Below are 20,172 nucleotides of genomic sequence, written 5' to 3'. Positions count from 1 at the left end.
AGAGAAACATGGAACCAAAAAACTAGTAGGCCTACAATAGCAAGACTTGAATACCCAAATATAGATGAAGCAGAAGAAAATGACCTAAAAATAACTTTAGGAGAATGTTTGAGGCCCTTAAAGAGGAAAGGAAAAATTCCCTCAAAGAAATGGAGAAAAAGACATAAAAAAAAGGAAGAAATCAACAAATCCCTTAAAGAAAGCCAAAAAAAAAAAAAAAAAAAAACAATCAAACAGGTAAAAGAAACGATTCAAGACCTGAAAACCAAAATAGAGACAATAAATAAACACAAACCAATGGAATTCTGTGTAGGACTAGGGACTAAAAATAACCACACAGAAACTGTATTAAATCACTGCTTGGCCCATTATCTCTAGTTTCTTATTGCTAACTCTTACATCTTAATTTAACTCATTTCTATTAATCTGTATATCACTATGAGGTCGTGGCTTACCAGCAAAGTTCCGGCATGTCTGACTCTGGCAGCGGCTCCATGGTGCCTCTCTGACTAACCTTTCTCCCAGCACACAGCCTAGCTTTGCCCGCCTAGTTCAGTTCTTCCCTGCCATAGGCACAAAGCAGTTCTTTATTCATTAACCAACAAAAGCAACACATGGACAGAAGGGACGTCCCACATCATTTATGGAAATGGAAATAATGGGGAAAATGATCAGGAACCACAAATACAAGCATAAAGAGCAGAATACAAGAGAATCTCAATCAATGAAGATACAATAGAGGAAACAGACTTACCGGTCCCAAAAAAAAAAAAAAAAAAAACCAATAAAATCTAACAAAGCTTAACACAAAATATCCAGAAAATATAGGAAACCATGAAAAGACCAAACCTAAGAATAATAGAGATAGTAGAAAAAGAAGTTCAACTCAAAAGCACAGAAAATATATTCAAAAAAATATCACAGAAGACTTTTCCAACTTAAAGAAAGATATGTATATGAAGACACAAGAAGCTTACAGAACAGCAAAGAGACAGGATCAAAAATAAAAGTCTCCTCAACACATAATAATCAAAGCACTACACAATACAGAAGAAAGAAAGAATATTAAGAGCTGCAAAGGGAAAAGGCCAAGTAACATATTAAGGCAGACCTATCAGAATTACAACTGACTTCTCATTGGAGACAATGAAAGGCAGAAGGTCCTGGTCAAGTGTTATGCAGACATTAACAGACCATGGATGCCAGCCCAGACTACTATATCCAGCAAAACTTTCAATCTCTATAGACACACAAAACAAGATATTCCATGACAGAACCAGATTTAACCAATACCTAGCCACAAACCCAGCCGTAACCAAAGTACTAGAAGGAAAACTCTAACCCGATGAAGTTAGCTACATCCACAAAAACATACACAATAAATGCTCTCACAGCAGTAAATCCCAAAGAAGTGAAAAACTTACACAATAACATTACCAACAACAAAAAAACTAAAATAACAGGAACTAGCAATCACTTGTTATTAACATCCCTTAATATAAATGGACTCAACTCACCTATAAAAAGACAGGCTAACAGATTCTATAAGAAAACACAATATAACCTACTGCTGCATACAAGAAACACACTTTAACCTCTGGTGTGGGAGTTTCTTCTGTCTGTGTGGTTTTTTTGTTGTTGTTGTTGTTGGTTAATGAATAAAGAACTGCTTTGCGCCTATGGCAGGGAAGAACAGAACTAGGCACGGAAAGCTAGGCTGTATGCTGGGAGAAAGAAGGGTGGAGTTAGAGAGATACCATGTAGATCCACTGGACACAGATGCTAGAACTTTTAGCTGGTAAACCACTGCCACATAGTGATACACAGATTAATGGAGATGGGTTAAATTAATATATGAGTTAGCCAATAAGAAGCAAGAACTAATGGACCAAGCAGTGATTTAATGAATACACTTTCTGTGTGATTATTTCGGGTCTGACCTAGTCAGGCAGTCAGGAACTAACAAGTGGCTCTCTCCTTATACAAATTGGAGTGAATGTGGTTGGCTAAAATCCATGTGAAACCTGAGAAAGCTTGAAAAGGAATTCTAGACACAAAAATACAGAGTTCAACACAGCTTCTTGGTGTTTGCTGGCGGCATGTCACAGCTCCCTTAAGAAAGGTTTTCCTGACTCATCCATGACCAATTATAAATGCCAGCTTTCTGGGCCTTGCTGCCAGCGTGACTTCTGGCTCTTTCAGGAGACAAACGATTTGGATGGGGTTTATGAGTAGACTGCTACAGCATGCTTAACAGCACCATGGACTGGCTGTGTGTCTGAGAATGGGGCTGTGTGCATGGCACTCAGAGGCTCCACCATGCTGGACTGGGCGGGCCATATATAGCATAGTAATGGCACTACTTAAGCTTTAAGAAGGGCTTAGCATTTTAAAAAGTGTTCTTGAACAGCAAAGAATTACAGATTCACAATAAAGACAAATTCAAATAAGTCATAGTGTTGGAGAAATATACGTAGGCTTGGAAGAAAAAAAAAGAGTATAGAGAGTCATAAAGTTAATGCTTTAAGGAAAAGGGTAAAGTCTTTAAAGAGACAGAGTACAGATAGTCATAGATTAAAAAGAGTAAAGAAAAATAAGCCAAGTAAAAATGGAAAATTCACAGAGTCTGGATTATGTAGATTATTGTGTTATCTTTTAATTTTTTGACTGTGAAGGAGCTAAGTACAGAGAGACAATTCATTGTATGGGCTGCTAAGCTAAACCAGAATGTATATTATAAAGGTATCATGACTTCCAAATTTAAGTCTAAGGATATGTTGCTTTGGAAAAGAGGTTCTTCTCTTGTTTCCACAGAGGATGAAAGACTGTGGATTGCTTCCAGACTGGTGTGGTCTCATGGAAAAAAGACACCGCACCCCCAAAGGTTGTCATGAACAACCCCAAACAATCAGCAGGAAGCAGTGCTGTGGGAGTTCCTTCAGCTCCTTCAGCCAATCGCCGCTGAGTTACCAGCCCATTGGGGCGTGGTCTCTCCCTTTAAAAAAAGCAGCGGCTGTCCTCCACTCTTTCTTTGTCTTCCGGCTCCGTTTCCGGCCCCTGGACTCCTTTCCTGTTCGCGCGGAGGGGCTGTTGTCTGGGATGGTAATCTGTAAGTTTTTTCCCCTTTGAATAAATAACCATTCTATTAATCATAATTCCAAACTGGTGTGGGATTGTCTGTGACTTACGCCTTCATCTGGCGCCCCACGTTTGGTTGTAGAACTCCCCCTTCCCCCCCACTCAACTGCTTGCTACCAGCTCGGCTAGTCACGAGACCTCCCTCAGCTGCGGCCTGTGCCCTGTGTGTGGAGCCAGCAGTTCAGTTAAACCCCACGCCTCCCAAGCTCCACAGGCTCGGGACAGTCTCTGCCTGCCTGGTTTGCTCTTTTCTGAGTTGTTTTCAAATTTCCCTTGTAAGTGCGGCACTTTAGTGGCGTGAATCAGAACGACTCGGTCACGTGGAGGCATACGCGGCTTCCGGGTTGCTCTTTTCTACCCCTGGATTCTGGGTTTCTGGTTCCGTGTATGGAATTGATTTAATTAAACTTTCTTTCTTGAGCAACTTATATTTCCTAGTTTTTAACAAATACTAAGGCAGACACTGAAACAGGACCTGTTTAAGTCACCTTTGCAGTGGTTCTAGTCGCAACTTGGCAACAGCGCCACCAACTAGACAAGAGGTAATATGGCAGTTTTTGTTTCCAATGCCAATTTTACTGTTTTCTTTATTAATACAATGGATTATGTCATGCAAGGTTTATATGACTATGGGAATATATTAATTTACTTGTTACTAGGTTTCAGTTTTCTTTTCAATATTTTATCATTAAGAAAGATACGATTTTTACGGACTAATATTGAACAACTAGTTGAAAGGATTAAAATTATTGAAAATCAGGGGTTATCTGAACAAGTGGATACTATGATAGACAAAATTGACTCCATGTCCAAGGGTACTAGGAAGTTACCTGAAAGGGTACAGGCTGTTGAATTTGACGTTCAGATGTTACCACAAAGTTTTGATAAGGTAACAGATAGAATGAACCTCCAGAATGGGAACCAAAAAACTGATACCTTAGTGAAATTACTAGAAACACGGGTAGGTCAGGAGATTCAGGATTTAAGGGATACAATGATAAAAAGATTAGAAATGATTGAAGAAACTATTGGAGCTGGTGAACAGAGTAAGAAGGCACAAGGACAGGATACAATGCCACCACCAGCTGTTAGAACTGGCTTACCCAGGGTCCTAACAACATACCCTGTAATTTATTCTGACAAAGGGTTAACTTCCAAAGGCTCAAAGGGAGTTAAAGAAGCTAGATGGACACCAATAGCAATGAATGATTTAAAAGAAATTAAGCAAGCTGTCGTTAACTTTGGCTTGCACTCTGCATTTGTTAAGGAAATGATAAGGACTTGGGCTTCTAATGTCAGAGCTACCCCCCATGATTTCTCTCAGCTAGTGTCTGCAGTTTTAGATGATGGGCCTTCCTTGATGTTTGGAATTTATTTCAGAGAAGAATCCAAACATATGGAACAGCAAGGAAGAGCAAAAGGTGTGGAGGTTTCCCAAGATCAAATTCTTGGTGTAGGAGCATATGCTGATCCACAGGTCCAAGCTCTTTATGATGAAGAAGTGCTGTCCTTATGTCACAAAGCAGCCTTGAATGCTTTGAATAGAATACAAGATCCAGCAAAAAGGGTCGAATCATATACCAGGGTTAGGCAGGGACAGAGAGAACCCTTTACTGACTTTGTGCAAAGATTAATTAAGGCTCTGGACATAGGGGTAACAGACCCAGAAGCTAGACGAATACTTCTTGAATCTCTAGCTTTTGAAAATGCAAATACTGAATGTAAAAAGATAATTGGGCCTTTAAGATCTAGATCAGCACCAATGGAAGAATGGATACAGCATACAATGAATGTTGAGATGTTTAGCTATAACGATGAATCCTGGGTAGGAGAAGCGATTTCCAAAGCTATGAGGAGACATCAAACTACCAGGTGTTTTAATTGTGGTAAATTAGGACATCTGAAAAGGGATTGCAGGCAAAGAAATCCTAGGAATAATATCTCCTCTGGGAATGACAAAAGTAGGAGATCTCAGCCTTCAGGTATATGCAGAAGATGCGGTAAAGGCCGACATCGGTCCAACGAATGCAGGTCAACAACAGACAGACAAGGCAACCCGATACCATCGGGAAACTCCTTGAGGGGCCTCTCGCAGGCCCCCAAGCCAAAAGTGGCCCAGTCATTCCCAGTTACAGTCGAAAATGTGTCTCACCAAGAAAATTAAAAACTCCAATGTCTGCCGTAAAAAGTAATACTGGTCTAAATGATGAATTACATGTGGAGAATGAGTCAAAAAATTCAGGAGGACAGAGTAAACGTATATTTTGGCAAACGTATATTAACGATCAAAGACCAAAGCTAAGAGTCTGTATAAATGGCATTTTTATTGAAGGCTTATTAGACACAGGTGCGGATGTAAGTATAATTACTCCAGAATCCTGGCATCCGAATTGGCCTCTTCATGAGGTAGATGTTCAGTTCCTGGGAATTGGAACCCTATCTCGTGTAAAACAAAGCACAAGATGGGTGGAATGCATAGGGCCTGAAGGGCAAATAGGAAGATTAAGGCCATATATAGCAAATATTGCAATAAATTTATGGGGCCGTGACCTGCTACAGCAATGGAATACCCAGATTAACATTCCTGTAGTTCCAGGAACTCACAATTCTGGGAAGGATATAATGAGGTATTATGGAAAAAGGTCACCAGCCATTCAGGCTGTACAAGAACACACAGCCAATAGCAAACCTTTAGAGGTACCAACAGCCCTACCTTTAAAATGGCTAACTGAGAAGCCAATATGGATCAAGCAGTGGCCTCTAGCTGAAGATAAGTTACAGGCTTTGGAACAGCTGGTACAAGAGCAACTAGATGCTAACCATATTGAAGAATCAACCAGCCCTTGGAATTCTCCTGTGTTTGTTGTAAAAAAAGAAATCTGGTAAATGGAGAATGGTGACAGATCTAAGAGCTGTCAACAAGGTAATTCAGCCTATGGGTCCACTACAATCTGGAATTCCTTTGCCTTCTCTATTACCAAGAGGATGGCCTCTTATAGTTATTGATTTGAAAGATTGTTTTTTCACTATACCTTTGCAAAAAAAGGATAGAGAAAAATTTGCCTTCACAGTGCCTACTTATAATAATTCTCAGCCTACTAGGAGATATCAATGGACTGTCCTCCCACAGGGGATGCTCAATAGTCCCACATTGTGTCAATATTTTGTTAATAAGCCACTGGAAATAATTCGTAAGCAATTTCCCAAGTCCATAATTTATCATTACATGGATGACATTTTATTATCTGATTCAAATAAAGATATTTTGGAAAGTATGTTTGAAGAAGTAAAGAAAGTTTTGCCTAGGTGGGGATTACAAATTGCCCCTGAAAAGATTCAAAGAGGAGATTCTATTAATTACCTAGGCTACAGAATAGGGTTAGAGAAAATTCGAACACAAAAGGCACAAATTAGGAGAGACCGGTTACGGACTCTTAATGACTTCCAAAGATTGTTAGGAGATATTTCCAGTCTACGACCAGCTGTTGGGATAACACCTGATCTAATAGTTCATTTAAACAAAACCTTAGATGGTGATAAGGATTTGAATAGTCCCAGAAAATTGACAGTTGAAGCAGAAAAGGAACTGACAATGATTGAGGAAAAATTACAGGAGGCACATGTGGATAGGGTCAACCCGAATCTTAGTTCCATCCTAGTCATACTGCCTTCCAGAATTTCTCCTACAGGGATTTTAATGCAGAGGGAAGATATTATTTTAGAGTGGATATTTATACCTCATAAACCAAGTAAAAAATTAAAAACTTATGTAGAAAAGGTTTCAGAATTAATTATAAAAGGTAAACTGAGACTTCGTCAACTAGCAGGTATAGACCCAGCAGAAATTATAGTGCCTTTTACTACTGAGGAAATAAGAAAGTTATGGGAAGATAATGAACCATGGCAAAGAGCTTGTGCTAATTTTTTGGGAGAAATTAGCAGCAACTATCCCAAAAGTGATAGACTTAACCTCATAAAGAGAACTTCTTGGATTCTTCCTAGAATTGTACGTGATGCTCCAATAACTGGAGCTCGGACATTTTATACCGATGCAAATAAATCAGGGAAAGCAGGTTATAAATCGGAAGAATTGAGTAAGGTGGAACAAAGCCCTTATAATTCTGTCCAGAAGGCAGAATTATATGCCATTCTTATGGTGCTAAGGGATTTTAAAGAACCTCTTAATATAGTTACAGATTCACAATATGCAGAAAGAGTTATCTTGCATATTGAAACCGCTGAATTCATACCAGATGACACAGAGTTGACTTCATTGTTTATCGAGGTACAGGACATAATTAGGAATAGGCTTTGTCCAATGTACATAACACACATCCGGTCCCATACCGGTCTGCCTGGGCCTCTAGCACAAGGTAACGCTGAAATTGACCAATTATTGATTGGAAGCGTTCTGCAGGCCTCAGAATTTCATAAAAAACATCATGTCAATAGTAAAGGCTTAAAGAAAGAGTTTTCCATTACATGGCAACAAGCTAAGGACATTATAAAGAGATGTCCTACTTGTTCTTTCTATAATCAAACACCGTTGCCTGCAGGGAGTAACCCAAAGGGTACTCAAAGGAATGAAATCTGGCAGATGGATGTGTTCCACTTTATGGAATTTGGTAAATTAAAATATGTACACCACACCATAGACACGTATTCAGGTTTTCAATGGGCAACTGCCCTGAGCTCAGAAAAGGCTGATTCGGTAATCACACATTTATTGGAAGTTATGGCCATCATGGGTATACCTGCACAAATAAAGACAGACAATGGTCCAGCATATGTATCTAAGAAAATGAAACGCTTCTTTGCTTATTGTAATATAAAACACGTTACAGGTATACCAAATAATCCTACAGGTCAGGCAGTTATAGAAAGATCAAATCGTACTATAAAGGATATGCTAAACAAACAGAAAGGGATGAAAGATACCCCCAGAAATAGATTGCATAATGCTTTATTAACCTTGAATTTTCTTAATGCTAATGAGAAAGGAACAACAGCAGCAGAGAGGCATTGGATAATGGAAAAAACTTCTGAACTAAACCAACCTGTTTATTTCAAAGACGTGCTGACCTCTCAATGGAAGCCAGGAGATGTGCTACGTTGGGGAAGGGGTTTTGCTCTTGTTTCCACAGGAGAAGAAAAATTGTGGATACCATCAAAATTAATAAAGGTTCGATTTGAAGAGGAGAAACCTCTTGGAAAGGAGAAATGACAGCATCTACAATGATGATAACCATACAGGTGGTAAGAAAAGCATATAGAATGGGGGCAGGGTTCTGTTCTTATCTCCACAGGAAAACACTGATCTTTGAAAAGTTCAAGGGACCCTGGATATTTGAATACTGACAGATGGAAAATAACGGCCCAATAGGGACTATCAAGAAAACTGAATAGGTTCTGTAAGTACCATATACTAAATCATATTTCTAAATTTATAGAGCTGGTTTTAGAGTTGGACTCTGGCTCAGTCCCTCTCTAATTTCAAGCCTGTTGTTTAAAGAAAAACCCAGAGTTTCTGGAGTTTCTGTCTCATGTCAAGAGCCATGATATGGGACAGAAAGAAATATGAGTTTAGAAAACATCTTTACTTTTCTTCATATCTATCATACCTTCATTAAATATATCTATCATGTCTCTCATTGAATATAGGTATTCATGTATATGTCTATATAATTAATGTTTAAGTTTTCCACAATGAACAATGAGTTTTTCCTACAGTGACATTTGAAGTTTCCAGGAAGAAGATGGGGCCCCATAACAACAACTCCACCTGGTTGATATGACGTCATGATACTGATAGCGCTACTACAAGACCTGTTTTGGGTACCAGCTGCACAAGACGGTTCCAACGTGCTGAAATGGTGCACATCTTGTACAACATTCTGGCCAGACCTCCACAAAATACTCAGAGACTATTTGCAATTTTAAAAGACATTGATCTTGAAATTTAACCATCATTTTACTTTCACAGGATCCCCCAGAAAGAACGTCGCCCCCATGACAGCTGGAAGTAATTCTAGAGAACGACGTCCCCTCTCCCAATAAAGTTTGTCCTTGGGTTTAGGGACATCATTTAGGGGTTGGTTATAATTAGTATACGGTTGAGGGTTGGGGGAGGAATTTTATAAGCACAGGAATCTTAAAAAAAAAAAAAGAGGGATAATTGGATTATGGGATAAATAGATTTGTACTTGTGAGTTATTGCTTTTAGACAAACATATTGGTATCGATTCTTATATATTGATACAAAGTTAAATTATGTTGACTATTTTATGCATGCATGCTTCATGCTTCTACCTCTGTTTAAAACATTTTTATGTATTTGTATATATATATTGTATTGATATATGTATATTTACCATATTGCATTGTACACTTCTACCTCTGATTAAGATACTTATATATTGTTTATGTATTGATATATATTTACCATATTGCAATGTATACTTGCACATTGTTTATATTTGGAGGTCTCATTGTCCTCATTTATTGCACACTTGTTTATTATCTCAGTCTTTAAGTTAGATAGATATTGAGAATTATATAGATCAACAGTCATCTAAGTTTGTCATTTATAATTAGACTAATCAGGTTCTTTAGATATATAGAGATTATATTCAGTATAGATAGATAATCTTCAACCTCTTCAAAGAGCTGTAGAAAATGGCCTTTAATCTAATTCAGAGTTCTATGGTAGGGAGATACAATCACTCCTGGCAACACTGATCTATGCCCGAGAGAATGTTGAGCACCAAAGACACTCCACCTGGAGCCTTTCTTCTTGGCAGAACTGGCCTTTGGGTAAAGAAATGCTCATACCTCAACTACTGACAGAGTTACAGAATATCCGTAAATGGATAAAACAAGACTGTCATATCCTGCCAAGACAGGGTAAGATAGTTTTGAAGTTTCTTGCCTTTGAAAATGGTATGTCAGTTACATCAGGCCTTAGCCAAAGTTGGTTGCTTCAACGCTGCAAATGTGACTTTGGGTGTTTGTCCAGGTAGCCAGTTGTCTCTGCGATTTGTTACATGTTCTGGAAGTTGTTTGATTGCACTTCCTAATTACTCAGATAACATTATTTCCCTTCTCAGATCTTCGATGGGATTGAAGATTATATAAATATAGTTACTTTCCTTTCATGACTTGGCCAAGTTATTTGTTATACAAGACTTAAGCTAGTTAGAATAGGATATTTGTATTTATTGTATATAATTTCGTAGGTTTGTACTTATTGTATATAATTGCGTAGTAGGCTTAGAACTCTCTTACTTAAACAAAAGGGGGAGATGCTGTGGGAGTTCCTTCAGCTCCTTCAGCCAATCGCCGCTGAGTTACCAGCCCATTGGGGCGTGGTCTCTCCCTTTAAAAAAAGCAGCGGCTGTCCTCCACTCTTTCTTTGTCTTCCGGCTCCGTTTCCGGCCCCTGGACTCCTTTCCTGTTCGCGCGGAGGGGCTGTTGTCTGGGACGGTAATCTGTAAGTTTTTTCCCCTTTGAATAAATAACCATTCTATTAATCATAATTCCAAACTGGTGTGGGATTGTCTGTGACTTACGCCTTCAAAGCAGTATGGAGAAAACTATGCCCATATTCCCAAACACTGTCTATAAATATTTGTTTACATTTAAAGGAGGATAGGAAATAGATATGAATAATTTGCAATGGTATGGATCTTGTTATTGATTCAAATTTAAGGTCAATGTTGTTATATGTATGTGTATTTCTGATCTTGATTAAGGTATTGTGTTTGTGTAGCTCATTTAAAAATGTAACATATAATTTAAAAATATAAGTTAAGAAATACTCGTTTATAATAGTCAAGCTTGTAGTCATTTTTGTTAGATTTTCTAGATGTATAGAGATATATTTCAGTTAGATAGGCATTCTTCGAATCTTTCTGACTGTCCAGTCAGTGAGATGTCTCTGTCAATTCTAGAGTTTTGGAAGTTGCTTACAATGCACCTCCTTTTTACTTACTTAATATTATATCCTTCTGGAGTCTTTGAGGGAGCTGAAGGATAGGAAGTAGATATAAATATTGTAACTGTAATCCTTGCTTGATAACTGTTTTATTATATGTAATTTTACTATTTTAAAGTTAAAGCCTTCCTTTTTGTTTAAACAGAAAACGGGAAATGGTGTGGGAGGTCCTTCTGTCTGTGTGTTCTTTTACTGGCTAATTAATAAAGAACTGCTTAGAGCCTATGGTAGGGAAGAACAGAACCAGGTAGGGAAAGCAAGGTTGTATGGTGGGAGAAAGAAGGGCAGAGTCAGAGATAAGCCATGGAGCCTCTAGAGATAGACACTGGTAATTTTAGCCGGTAAGCCACGTAGCTATACACAGATTAATAAAAATGGGTTAAATTAATATGTAAGAGTTAGCCAATAAGAAGCTAGAGCTAATGGCCCAAGCAATGATTTAATTAATACAGTTTATGTGTGATTATTTCAGGTCTAAGCTAATCAGGCGGCCAGGAACAAACAAGCAATTCTCTCCTTCTACAAAGCTCACAGACAGATATCACCTCAGAGTAAAGGGTTGGGAACAAATTTTCCAATCAAATGAACCTAAGAAACAAGCTAGTGTAGTTATTCTAATATCTAACAAAATAGACTTCAAATTAAAAAAAAATCAAAAGAAACAAAAAAGAATATTTCATATAAGTCACAGGAAAAATCAATCAAGAGGAAATCTCAATACTGAACATCTATGCCCCAAATACAAGGGCACCCTCATATGTAAAAGAAACACTTCTAAAGCTTAAATCACATATTAAACCCCACACACTAATAGTGAGAGACTTCAACAGCCCATTCTCATCAATAGACAGATCTGTCAGACAGAAAATTAACAGAGAAATAAAAAAACTAACAGATGTTATGAATCAAATGAACTTAATAGACATCCCTAAAACATTACATATAGATTTCAATGCAATGGCCATGAAAATACCAGAAAAACTCTTTACAGACTTCAAAAGAACAATACTCAACTTCATATGGAAAAGCAAAAAACTCAAAATAGCCAGAACAATTCTGTACAATAAAGGAACTTTCGGAGGCATCACAATCCCCAACTTCAAATTCTACTACTGAGCTACAGTACTGAAAACAGCCTGGTATTGGCATAAGAACAGACAGCAGGACCAGTAGAAACCGAATAGAAGACCTGGACATCAATTCACATACCTACAAACACCTGATTTTTGACAAAGAAGCAAAAAATATCAAATGGAAAAAAGAAAGCATATTCAACAAATGGTTGCTGGCATAACTGGATGTCAATATGTAGAAGAATGAAAATAGGTTCATATCTATCACCATGCACAAAACTCAAATCCAAATGGATCAAACCAACCACACTGAACCTCATAGAAGAGAAAGTAGGAAGAACACTTGAATGCATTGGCACAGGAGATCACTTTCTAAACATAACCCCAGTAGCAGAGACCCTGAGAGAAACAATAAATGGGACCTCCGGAAACTGAGAAGCTTCTGTAAAGTAAAGGACACATTCAACAAGATAAAACGGAAGCCTTCAGAATGGGAAAAAGATCTTCACAAATCTCATATCAGACAGAGGGCTGATCTCCAAAATATACAAAGAACTCAAGAATTGTTCATCAAAAGAAAAAATAATCCAATAAAAAAAGGGGGGTTACATAAACAGAGAACTCTCAACAGAGGAATCTAAAATGGCTGAAAGACACTTAAGGAAATGCTCAACATCCTTAGGCATCAGAGAAATGCAAATCAAAACAACTTTGAGATTTTTATCTTACACTTGTAAGAATGGACAAGATCAAAAACACTGATGACAACTTATGCTGGAGAGGATGTACGGTAAAGTGGACACTCTTACATTGCTAGTGGGAGTGCAAGCTGGTACAGCCACTTTGGATATCAGTATAGAGATTTCTCAGAAAATTAGGAAACAACCTTCCTCAAGACCTAGTAATACCACTTTGGGGTATATACCCAAAGGATGCTCAATTGTACCCCAAGAAAATGTGCTCAACTATGTTCATAGCAGCTTTGTTTGTCATAGCCAGAACTTGGGAACAACCTAAATGCCCCTCAACTGAAGAATGGATAAGGAGAATGTGATACATTTACACAATGGAGTGCTACACAGCCAAAAAAAAAAAAAATGATATCTTGAGATTTGCAGGCAAATGGATAGATCTAGAAAACATTCTATTGAGTGAGGTAACTCAGACCCAGAAAGACAAATATAATATGTACTCACTCATAACTAGTTTTTGGACATAAAGCAAAAAAAAGCCTACAAATCACAATCCCAGAGAATCTAGACAGCAATGAGGACCCAAGAGAGACATACATGGATCTAATCTACATGGGAAGTAGAAAAAGACAAGATCTCCTGAGTAAACTGGGAGCATGAGGATCATAGGAGAGTATAGAAGGAGGGGAGAGGAGGGAAGGGGAGAAAAGAAAAATATATAGCTCAATAAAATCAACTTTAAAAAACTGCCCAAAACATAGGCTTTAAAACTAAAACAGAAAAATAAAAGAGATAGATTTTCTCAAGCATAAACAATTCTCATTTGGTTATATCAAGTCTAAAATTAAAAGTCAGTGTGTTCCCCCGAAAATTACAGAGAGCAAAGGGTAATAATACCCTGGGTCAAAAGACAAAAATACGCTACAGAAGACTGTGAGGCAGGGCACTGCTCTCTCCTGTACATACAGACACAGCAGAAGGTACAATGTAAAGTAACTACCAATGTAACGTCACTGCACTTAAACCCTTCCTACCAACGAAGCAGTCCCTACATTTCCTATAGTCTCAAGCTGCTCAAAGGGCTGTTAACAGAACATACCTCTAAATTCTAAATACCCTGTCAGGCTACTGAACAAAAGTTTTGTGGTGGTTTGAATATGAATAGCCCCATATATTTAAATGCTTAGTCACCAGGGTGTGGCACTATTTGAGAGGTACTAGGAGGCGTGGACTTGTTGGAGAAAGCCTGTCACTGGGGATGGGCTTTGGAGTTTCAAAAGTTCATGTCAGGCACAGTATCTCTCTCTTCCTGTTGCCTGTATAGAGCCAGATATAGAACTCTCAGAAATTTCTCCAGCACCATGTCTGCCTGTGTGCCACCATGCTGCACACCAGGATGATACTGGACTGTCACCCGGCCCCAGTGAAATGTTCCCTTTATCAGAGTTGTTCTGATCATGGTGTATCTTCACAATAGAACAACAACTAAGACAGCCCTACTCTCAGATAAAAGACATGGAATTTGGGAATACCAACTTAGTTATTCAGAAGTGGAGTCATGACAAAAGAATAGGTGCACTAGTCCCTCAGCCGTCTCTCTGTGTTAGTCACCAAAATATTTCAATGAGAATAAAAAAAACATGACTAGGTAAATACGCTAAAAGGAATATGAAGTCAACAAGAATAAACTAGAATTTCAGAACGCCACGGTGAATGAAGCATAGTATAGAGTCATTCTGTAGAGACACAGTATGTGGAAAGAACATGCACTCCAGCAAATTACCAGTTCACGTCAGCATACTTTTAAAAAGCAAAACTTACTTCTGCTTCACAAAGCATTTTAAAAACATCACATACCCCATTAGAAGCCAATACATCTTCTGTTTCTTCATCTTTATGGTTAGCTTGAATTTCAAATGGATTTCCAGCACTACAGTACTGCTCAAACAAAGTCATGGGTTTTGAAGTAGTCACCAATGGCTGCTTACTAGGTGAGACTGACGGGGAGCGAGACTGTTCCAGAAATTTAAATTCCTACACATTGAGAAAGGAGCAAATAGCTGTTAGAAAGAGTAATAAAAATAATAAAATCCAAGCATACAAATACATCCCTTTAATGTAAATAAAGAGTTAGAAGAGTGGGGAAAGAATGATCTTCAAGTTATTCACCCTTACATCTTACAAGTCATCTGAGATCACAATCTTAGAAACACGTAACCATTCTTAAAAAAAAAAAAAAAAAGCTTAGTCAACAGCTTGGCCTGGTCAAGCAACTCTGGCCTTCCTGGAAGGAAAGGCAGAGATACATTTTCTGTTGACACAGCAGAAGTCCTGAGAAGTCTGCTGCCGTAAGACATCCTTACAGACACATGAAGAGTATCAAGTACATATGTACCTTTATTATATTGGTATTTGTAACTATCATTTCATTTCCTTTAGAGACCAAGAAGCATAAAGCACTACATTTGGGTCAGCTGTGTCTTCTGCTCCTAGACTGCTATATTCAAGACATTATGAAATGTCACCTGCCATCTCTTTGCTTCAATTTCCTCATCTTTAAAATGGGAGGAACAATCTAGACTGCGGAAATAAAAAATTATTTTTAAAAAGAAAAATCTAAAAAGATCTAAAAAGATGCAATACCTAACCCAACTTCCACATCAAAAAGATGAACATACTGAGAGATTCTGGAAAGACTGGGTGCCAAGTTCAAGGTTATAGCTAACTGGAGAAAAGGTCCAAATAATCTCTAAAGTTCATCTGAATCACAAAACTCTTGACTTGACAACTTACCACAAAAATAAACATTTTTTTATACCTAACAATATTGATAACAAATTTAAGTCTCTGTCATACAGTATGAGTCTGAAAAGGTCCACGGGCAGTATGAAAACGCATCTTACATTTCTACAAAGTGCACTGACTTGTCCACTCTACCATTTCACCATGTCAGCCCCAGGAGGTTTTCTTCAACTACATGTTAAATCAGATCTGACACAATGCCTGAAAATCATGACACTGTTTTTATAACTCTAAACAAGTGTTTAATATAACAACATGACTGTTTTTACAATTCTAAAGGAAAACATTTGAATACTGAGGTTGTAAATAGTTTTCAAGGCAACCATTTTTTAAAAAGTAAAGCTTGCATAGTCAGAAATAAAATCTTTCTATTAAAAGTGCTCTTATAAGCATACCAAGTACACATTAAAATACATGTAATCAATCTATTAACAGTTAACCTAATGAATAAAATTCAATAAACTTATTTAAATATACTCTAAAATATTAAGCTTAAAAATTTTAAATGTTAAGGAATTACAACTACTTTAGAAGTCAGACTGCTAATTTAATGTTATTTCATTATGCTAATTAAAATTTATGCTACTTTTGTTGTCCTTGAACATGTACTGATGATCACTGTTAAGTGTTTTTAGTATTACCATATTAGGAGAGGACTGGATATGAAACTACATAACATAAAAACTATCTTTCTATTAAATTAAACATAGGGAGACAGCTCAGCAGTGAAGAGCACTAGCTGATATTCTGGAGGACCTAGGTTCAATTCCCAGTACACACGTGGCAGCTAATCACTGTCTGTAATTCCACATCCAGGGAAGTTCATGCTCCCATTTGCTGCCACTAGCAATGTACGCTGGTGGTATACCAACAAACATGAAGGCAAACCACCCAAACATAAAATTTAAATTTAAAAATAGTAATAATCAAGTATATTGTATACTTAATATTATATGCTTAATAATATTAAGTATAATCAGATTTTTTTTTCTTATTCTAGAAAGCCATTCCACCTGAAGAAACTCACTAAATAAAATGTACTTTCAGGCCATGAACCACAACATAATCATAGGAATATTTACTAGATTGCATCTCAATCAAACCAATTAAAGAGTTTTTCCCAAACTGTTCTTTCCAAAGATTCCAACTAACTAATAATAATTAGTATTTCTCACAAATGCCTTTCATTTATCAAGCATTTTGTCAATAGAAGCAAATCTGTAACTGAGCTATAACTTAAGTGCCCATCCATGCCTTCAGGAAATTGCTAATACTTAACATATACAAATAAGCATTTTAAGTTAATGATAACAAAAACTGACTCACTTTCTGAAAAACTTCAATAAAACATTGGGTTCTTTTTTGAATTCAAAAGCAAATTCAGTGTAATTGTTACTTTCTTTAGTCAAAAGAATTTACTTAAGCATGTAAGATGAATATTATAAGATAGACTTCAAGTTCATAAGCAGTAAATTCTTAGTAAAGAATCTGTTAGGAATCCCTTTCAAGGAGCTCTCACATACATGTCTTTGTTATTAAAAGAAAAAATTCAAAATAGTTACTAGAAGACATATTTCTTTGTTCTTAAGAAAAACTTACATGAAGCTGCAAGATGCTGAAATTTGATTTAACAGGGCAAAGTTCCCATGTCTCATTCTCTAAGAACATTCTCAGTTCGTCAAGTCGTATTCTTAAACAAAAGAAAAGAAAACAAACAGTCTAAACAAAAAAAGGGAAGAAAATACAAGGACTGAGGAAACAAAATATGGTATAACAACAGAATTATCATCATCATAATCCCCTTTTGAAGCATTCAGATTAGCACAATAAACTACAAAAGCTTGATTCTGTTAGCTATACCATGATCCTTGAGAGAAACATAATAAACATATGTCAAATGTTTACTTAGTTAAATATTTTTAAAAGTGTAAAAGTGGTGTATAAAAAATACAATTTTTAGCCAGGCAGTAGTGGCAGGCACACGCCTTTAATTCCAGCACTCAGGAGACAGAGGCAAGCATATCTCTGTGAGTCTGAGGCCAGCCTGGTTTACAGAGAGGGAGTTCCAGAACAACTAGAGCTGTTTGTTACACCGAGAAACCCTGTCTCAAAATACCAAAAACAAAAACCAAAAAAAAAAAAGAAGAAAAGAAAAAAGAAAGAAATGCAAATACAATTTTTACTAAAGAACTAAATTAAATCCTGTTACCAACATACTTAACTTTATCCTAACTATTCATATACCAGTGCCAAAAGAAACAACTAGTAGATTATACAAAATCAGAAATATTTATGTATTAGTGTATCATAATATGTCAGGCTGCTAAGTGATGATACCAAGATGACTGTCATTCTGCAAAGGTCCTCAGCAGTGTCTATCTCCACAATGCACTGAAGCTGAGCAGACCAGCACGCCCACTGCAGCAGTCTCCTGTATCTGCACTACAGGGGTGGTTTCCATACAGCTGCTCTCACTGCATGTTCCAAGTCATTGCTAAATTATACAGAACATGCAGAAAAACAAAGCTTTACTTCCACATGAATAAAAACCTGGTGAGTCCCTCTTTTTCTTTAATATGCCACCAGATATTGATTGCTACCATGCTAAAAGCAAAACCTAGACCTTCTTTTTAGTAAATTGAAATTCGAAGACAAAGAATGAGTAAAAAGATAAATAAAAAAAAAAGGAACACTTCCAAATATTGGGACAACTAAGCAGGGACTACAGCTCATAAATATACTTAGCAAAGTTATAGGTTATAAAATTAACACTTAAAAACCATGAGCCTTCACATATACACATGACAAAAATATCGAGGAGAAATCAAGGAAAACATACTACTCACTGTCCTCACCCCGAACACACACACACAAAAAAAAATTGTAATAAATCTAACCAAAGAGGTGAAGAATACTTTATACAATGAAAAAATTAAGATGCTGAAAAGGAAACTGAAAAAGATTCCAGGAAATGGAAGATGTCCCAAGGTCCTGAACTGGATGACTAATATTGTGAAACTGGTCATCCTACCAAAAGCAATCTAAGATTCTACACAACCCCCATGAAAATTCCAACATAATTCTTCACAGAAATTTAAAAGATATTAAATTTCATACGAAAATACAAAACATCCAGGAACTTGTTCTGCTGGGGATATCAGCACCCTAACTTCAAGTTATAGGTATTCCCATAGTTGATAGGATAAAGAACAAACACAGATAACATAAAACATAAAAATATTAATTCCTTTAATTGTATGTATATATGCATCAGATGTGCACAATAATCTCAGAGGTCAGAAGGCTGTGAGCCAACAAACAGATGCTAGGAACCCAAACCCAGGTCCTCTGCAGAACAGTACATACTTTTAACTGCTGAGCCATCTGTCCAGTCCCTTATCATAATCTTGAAAACAATAAACCTTTCTTAGGTATGGGAGAAGTTTATTTCTTCTAAAAAGGTGTCAATTTTCCTGATACCACTCAAAGCACTATCAGGGTCCTTGGAAATGTTTTATAACTTTGACAGTGCAATGATGAAATCACATGAATGTGTTATTAACTAGGATATTTTGATAACCACACATTACTAGATCATTCTAGACTGTTACTGCCTCAGCTAGAATACTTGGACTATCCATAACATCTGGCAGAAGAATGAGAGCTCTGGGTGAGTGCAAACTGTTAGTACATGAACATAAAGAAATTATGTCAGACAAAAAGAAAGCAGGACACGCAGGAGCAGTAAAAGCCAAGAGCCTTGGGGCAGCACACAGAGTTAATAGAAATGGGATAATTTAAGTTGTAAGAACTAGGTGGTAATAAGCCTGAGCAATTGGTCAAGTATTTATAATTAGTAGTAAATCTCTGAGTGGTTGTTTGGGAAGTGGCTACCAGCACACAGAGAAATTCTGCCTATAATTAACACATTCAAAACAAAGAATTTAAGATTTACAATGAATAATGACAATACTTTCTAGTATATTTGTGATGAACTATCCCCAACTGTCCGACAGAGATATAATAAATTTATTTATTAAAAGTTAAAAATGGCTTTAAATCAGCTAACTTTATACAAGTAGGCCTTAGATAAATAGTCTCACCACCTACTGCATTTATTCATATCTTCTTGAATTTTTACCTGTGGTGGTTCTTGAAATAATTGATACTTTGTTTTCTAATGGATTCCTGCAAAACTTCAGATTTGCTGCCACAAAATTCTTCTCCAACTTGCATCAACCTAGTTGGACAGAAAGGTCTATGTAAGTTTCAGGAGGATCCTTACAGAAAACAAGAACAAAAATAGCTCAGGTACTTTCTTCAACAAGTATAACCCATAGAAATTTAAATTTGGGTATTTGAAAAAACAATTAAAAAGATTCTACAAGCCCGGTCCATTGGCCATGAGTAAGTATATCCTCTCCTAGGAAGTTAACAGAAAACTCATTAATTTCTAATTTTTTTATGTTTATGG

At 36.9% G+C, this 20,172-nt stretch overlaps 1 protein-coding gene across 2 annotated transcripts in view; it reads right to left on the bottom strand.

Annotated features, from left to right (window-relative positions):
- The window catches only part of Vps50 (VPS50 subunit of EARP/GARPII complex), a 130,444-nt gene that overhangs the window by 45,801 nt on the left and 64,471 nt on the right, over window positions 1–20,172 (bottom strand). For both annotated transcript variants that reach the window (XM_087901847.1, XM_087901848.1), the window contains 3 exons: window positions 19,840–19,938; window positions 17,298–17,388; window positions 14,754–14,930 (listed from right to left, as the gene is read on the bottom strand). In XM_087901847.1, the coding sequence (XP_087757973.1) occupies window positions 14,754–14,930; window positions 17,298–17,388; window positions 19,840–19,938 (367 nt within the window). The remainder of the gene's footprint in view (window positions 1–14,753; window positions 14,931–17,297; window positions 17,389–19,839; window positions 19,939–20,172) is intronic.

This window comes from Myodes glareolus, chromosome 25 (genome assembly GCF_982192425.1).
Source record: "Myodes glareolus chromosome 25, mMyoGla1.1, whole genome shotgun sequence".
Lineage (NCBI taxonomy): Eukaryota > Metazoa > Chordata > Mammalia > Rodentia > Cricetidae > Myodes > Myodes glareolus.
This window is presented reverse-complemented; position numbering and strand designations above follow the sequence as displayed.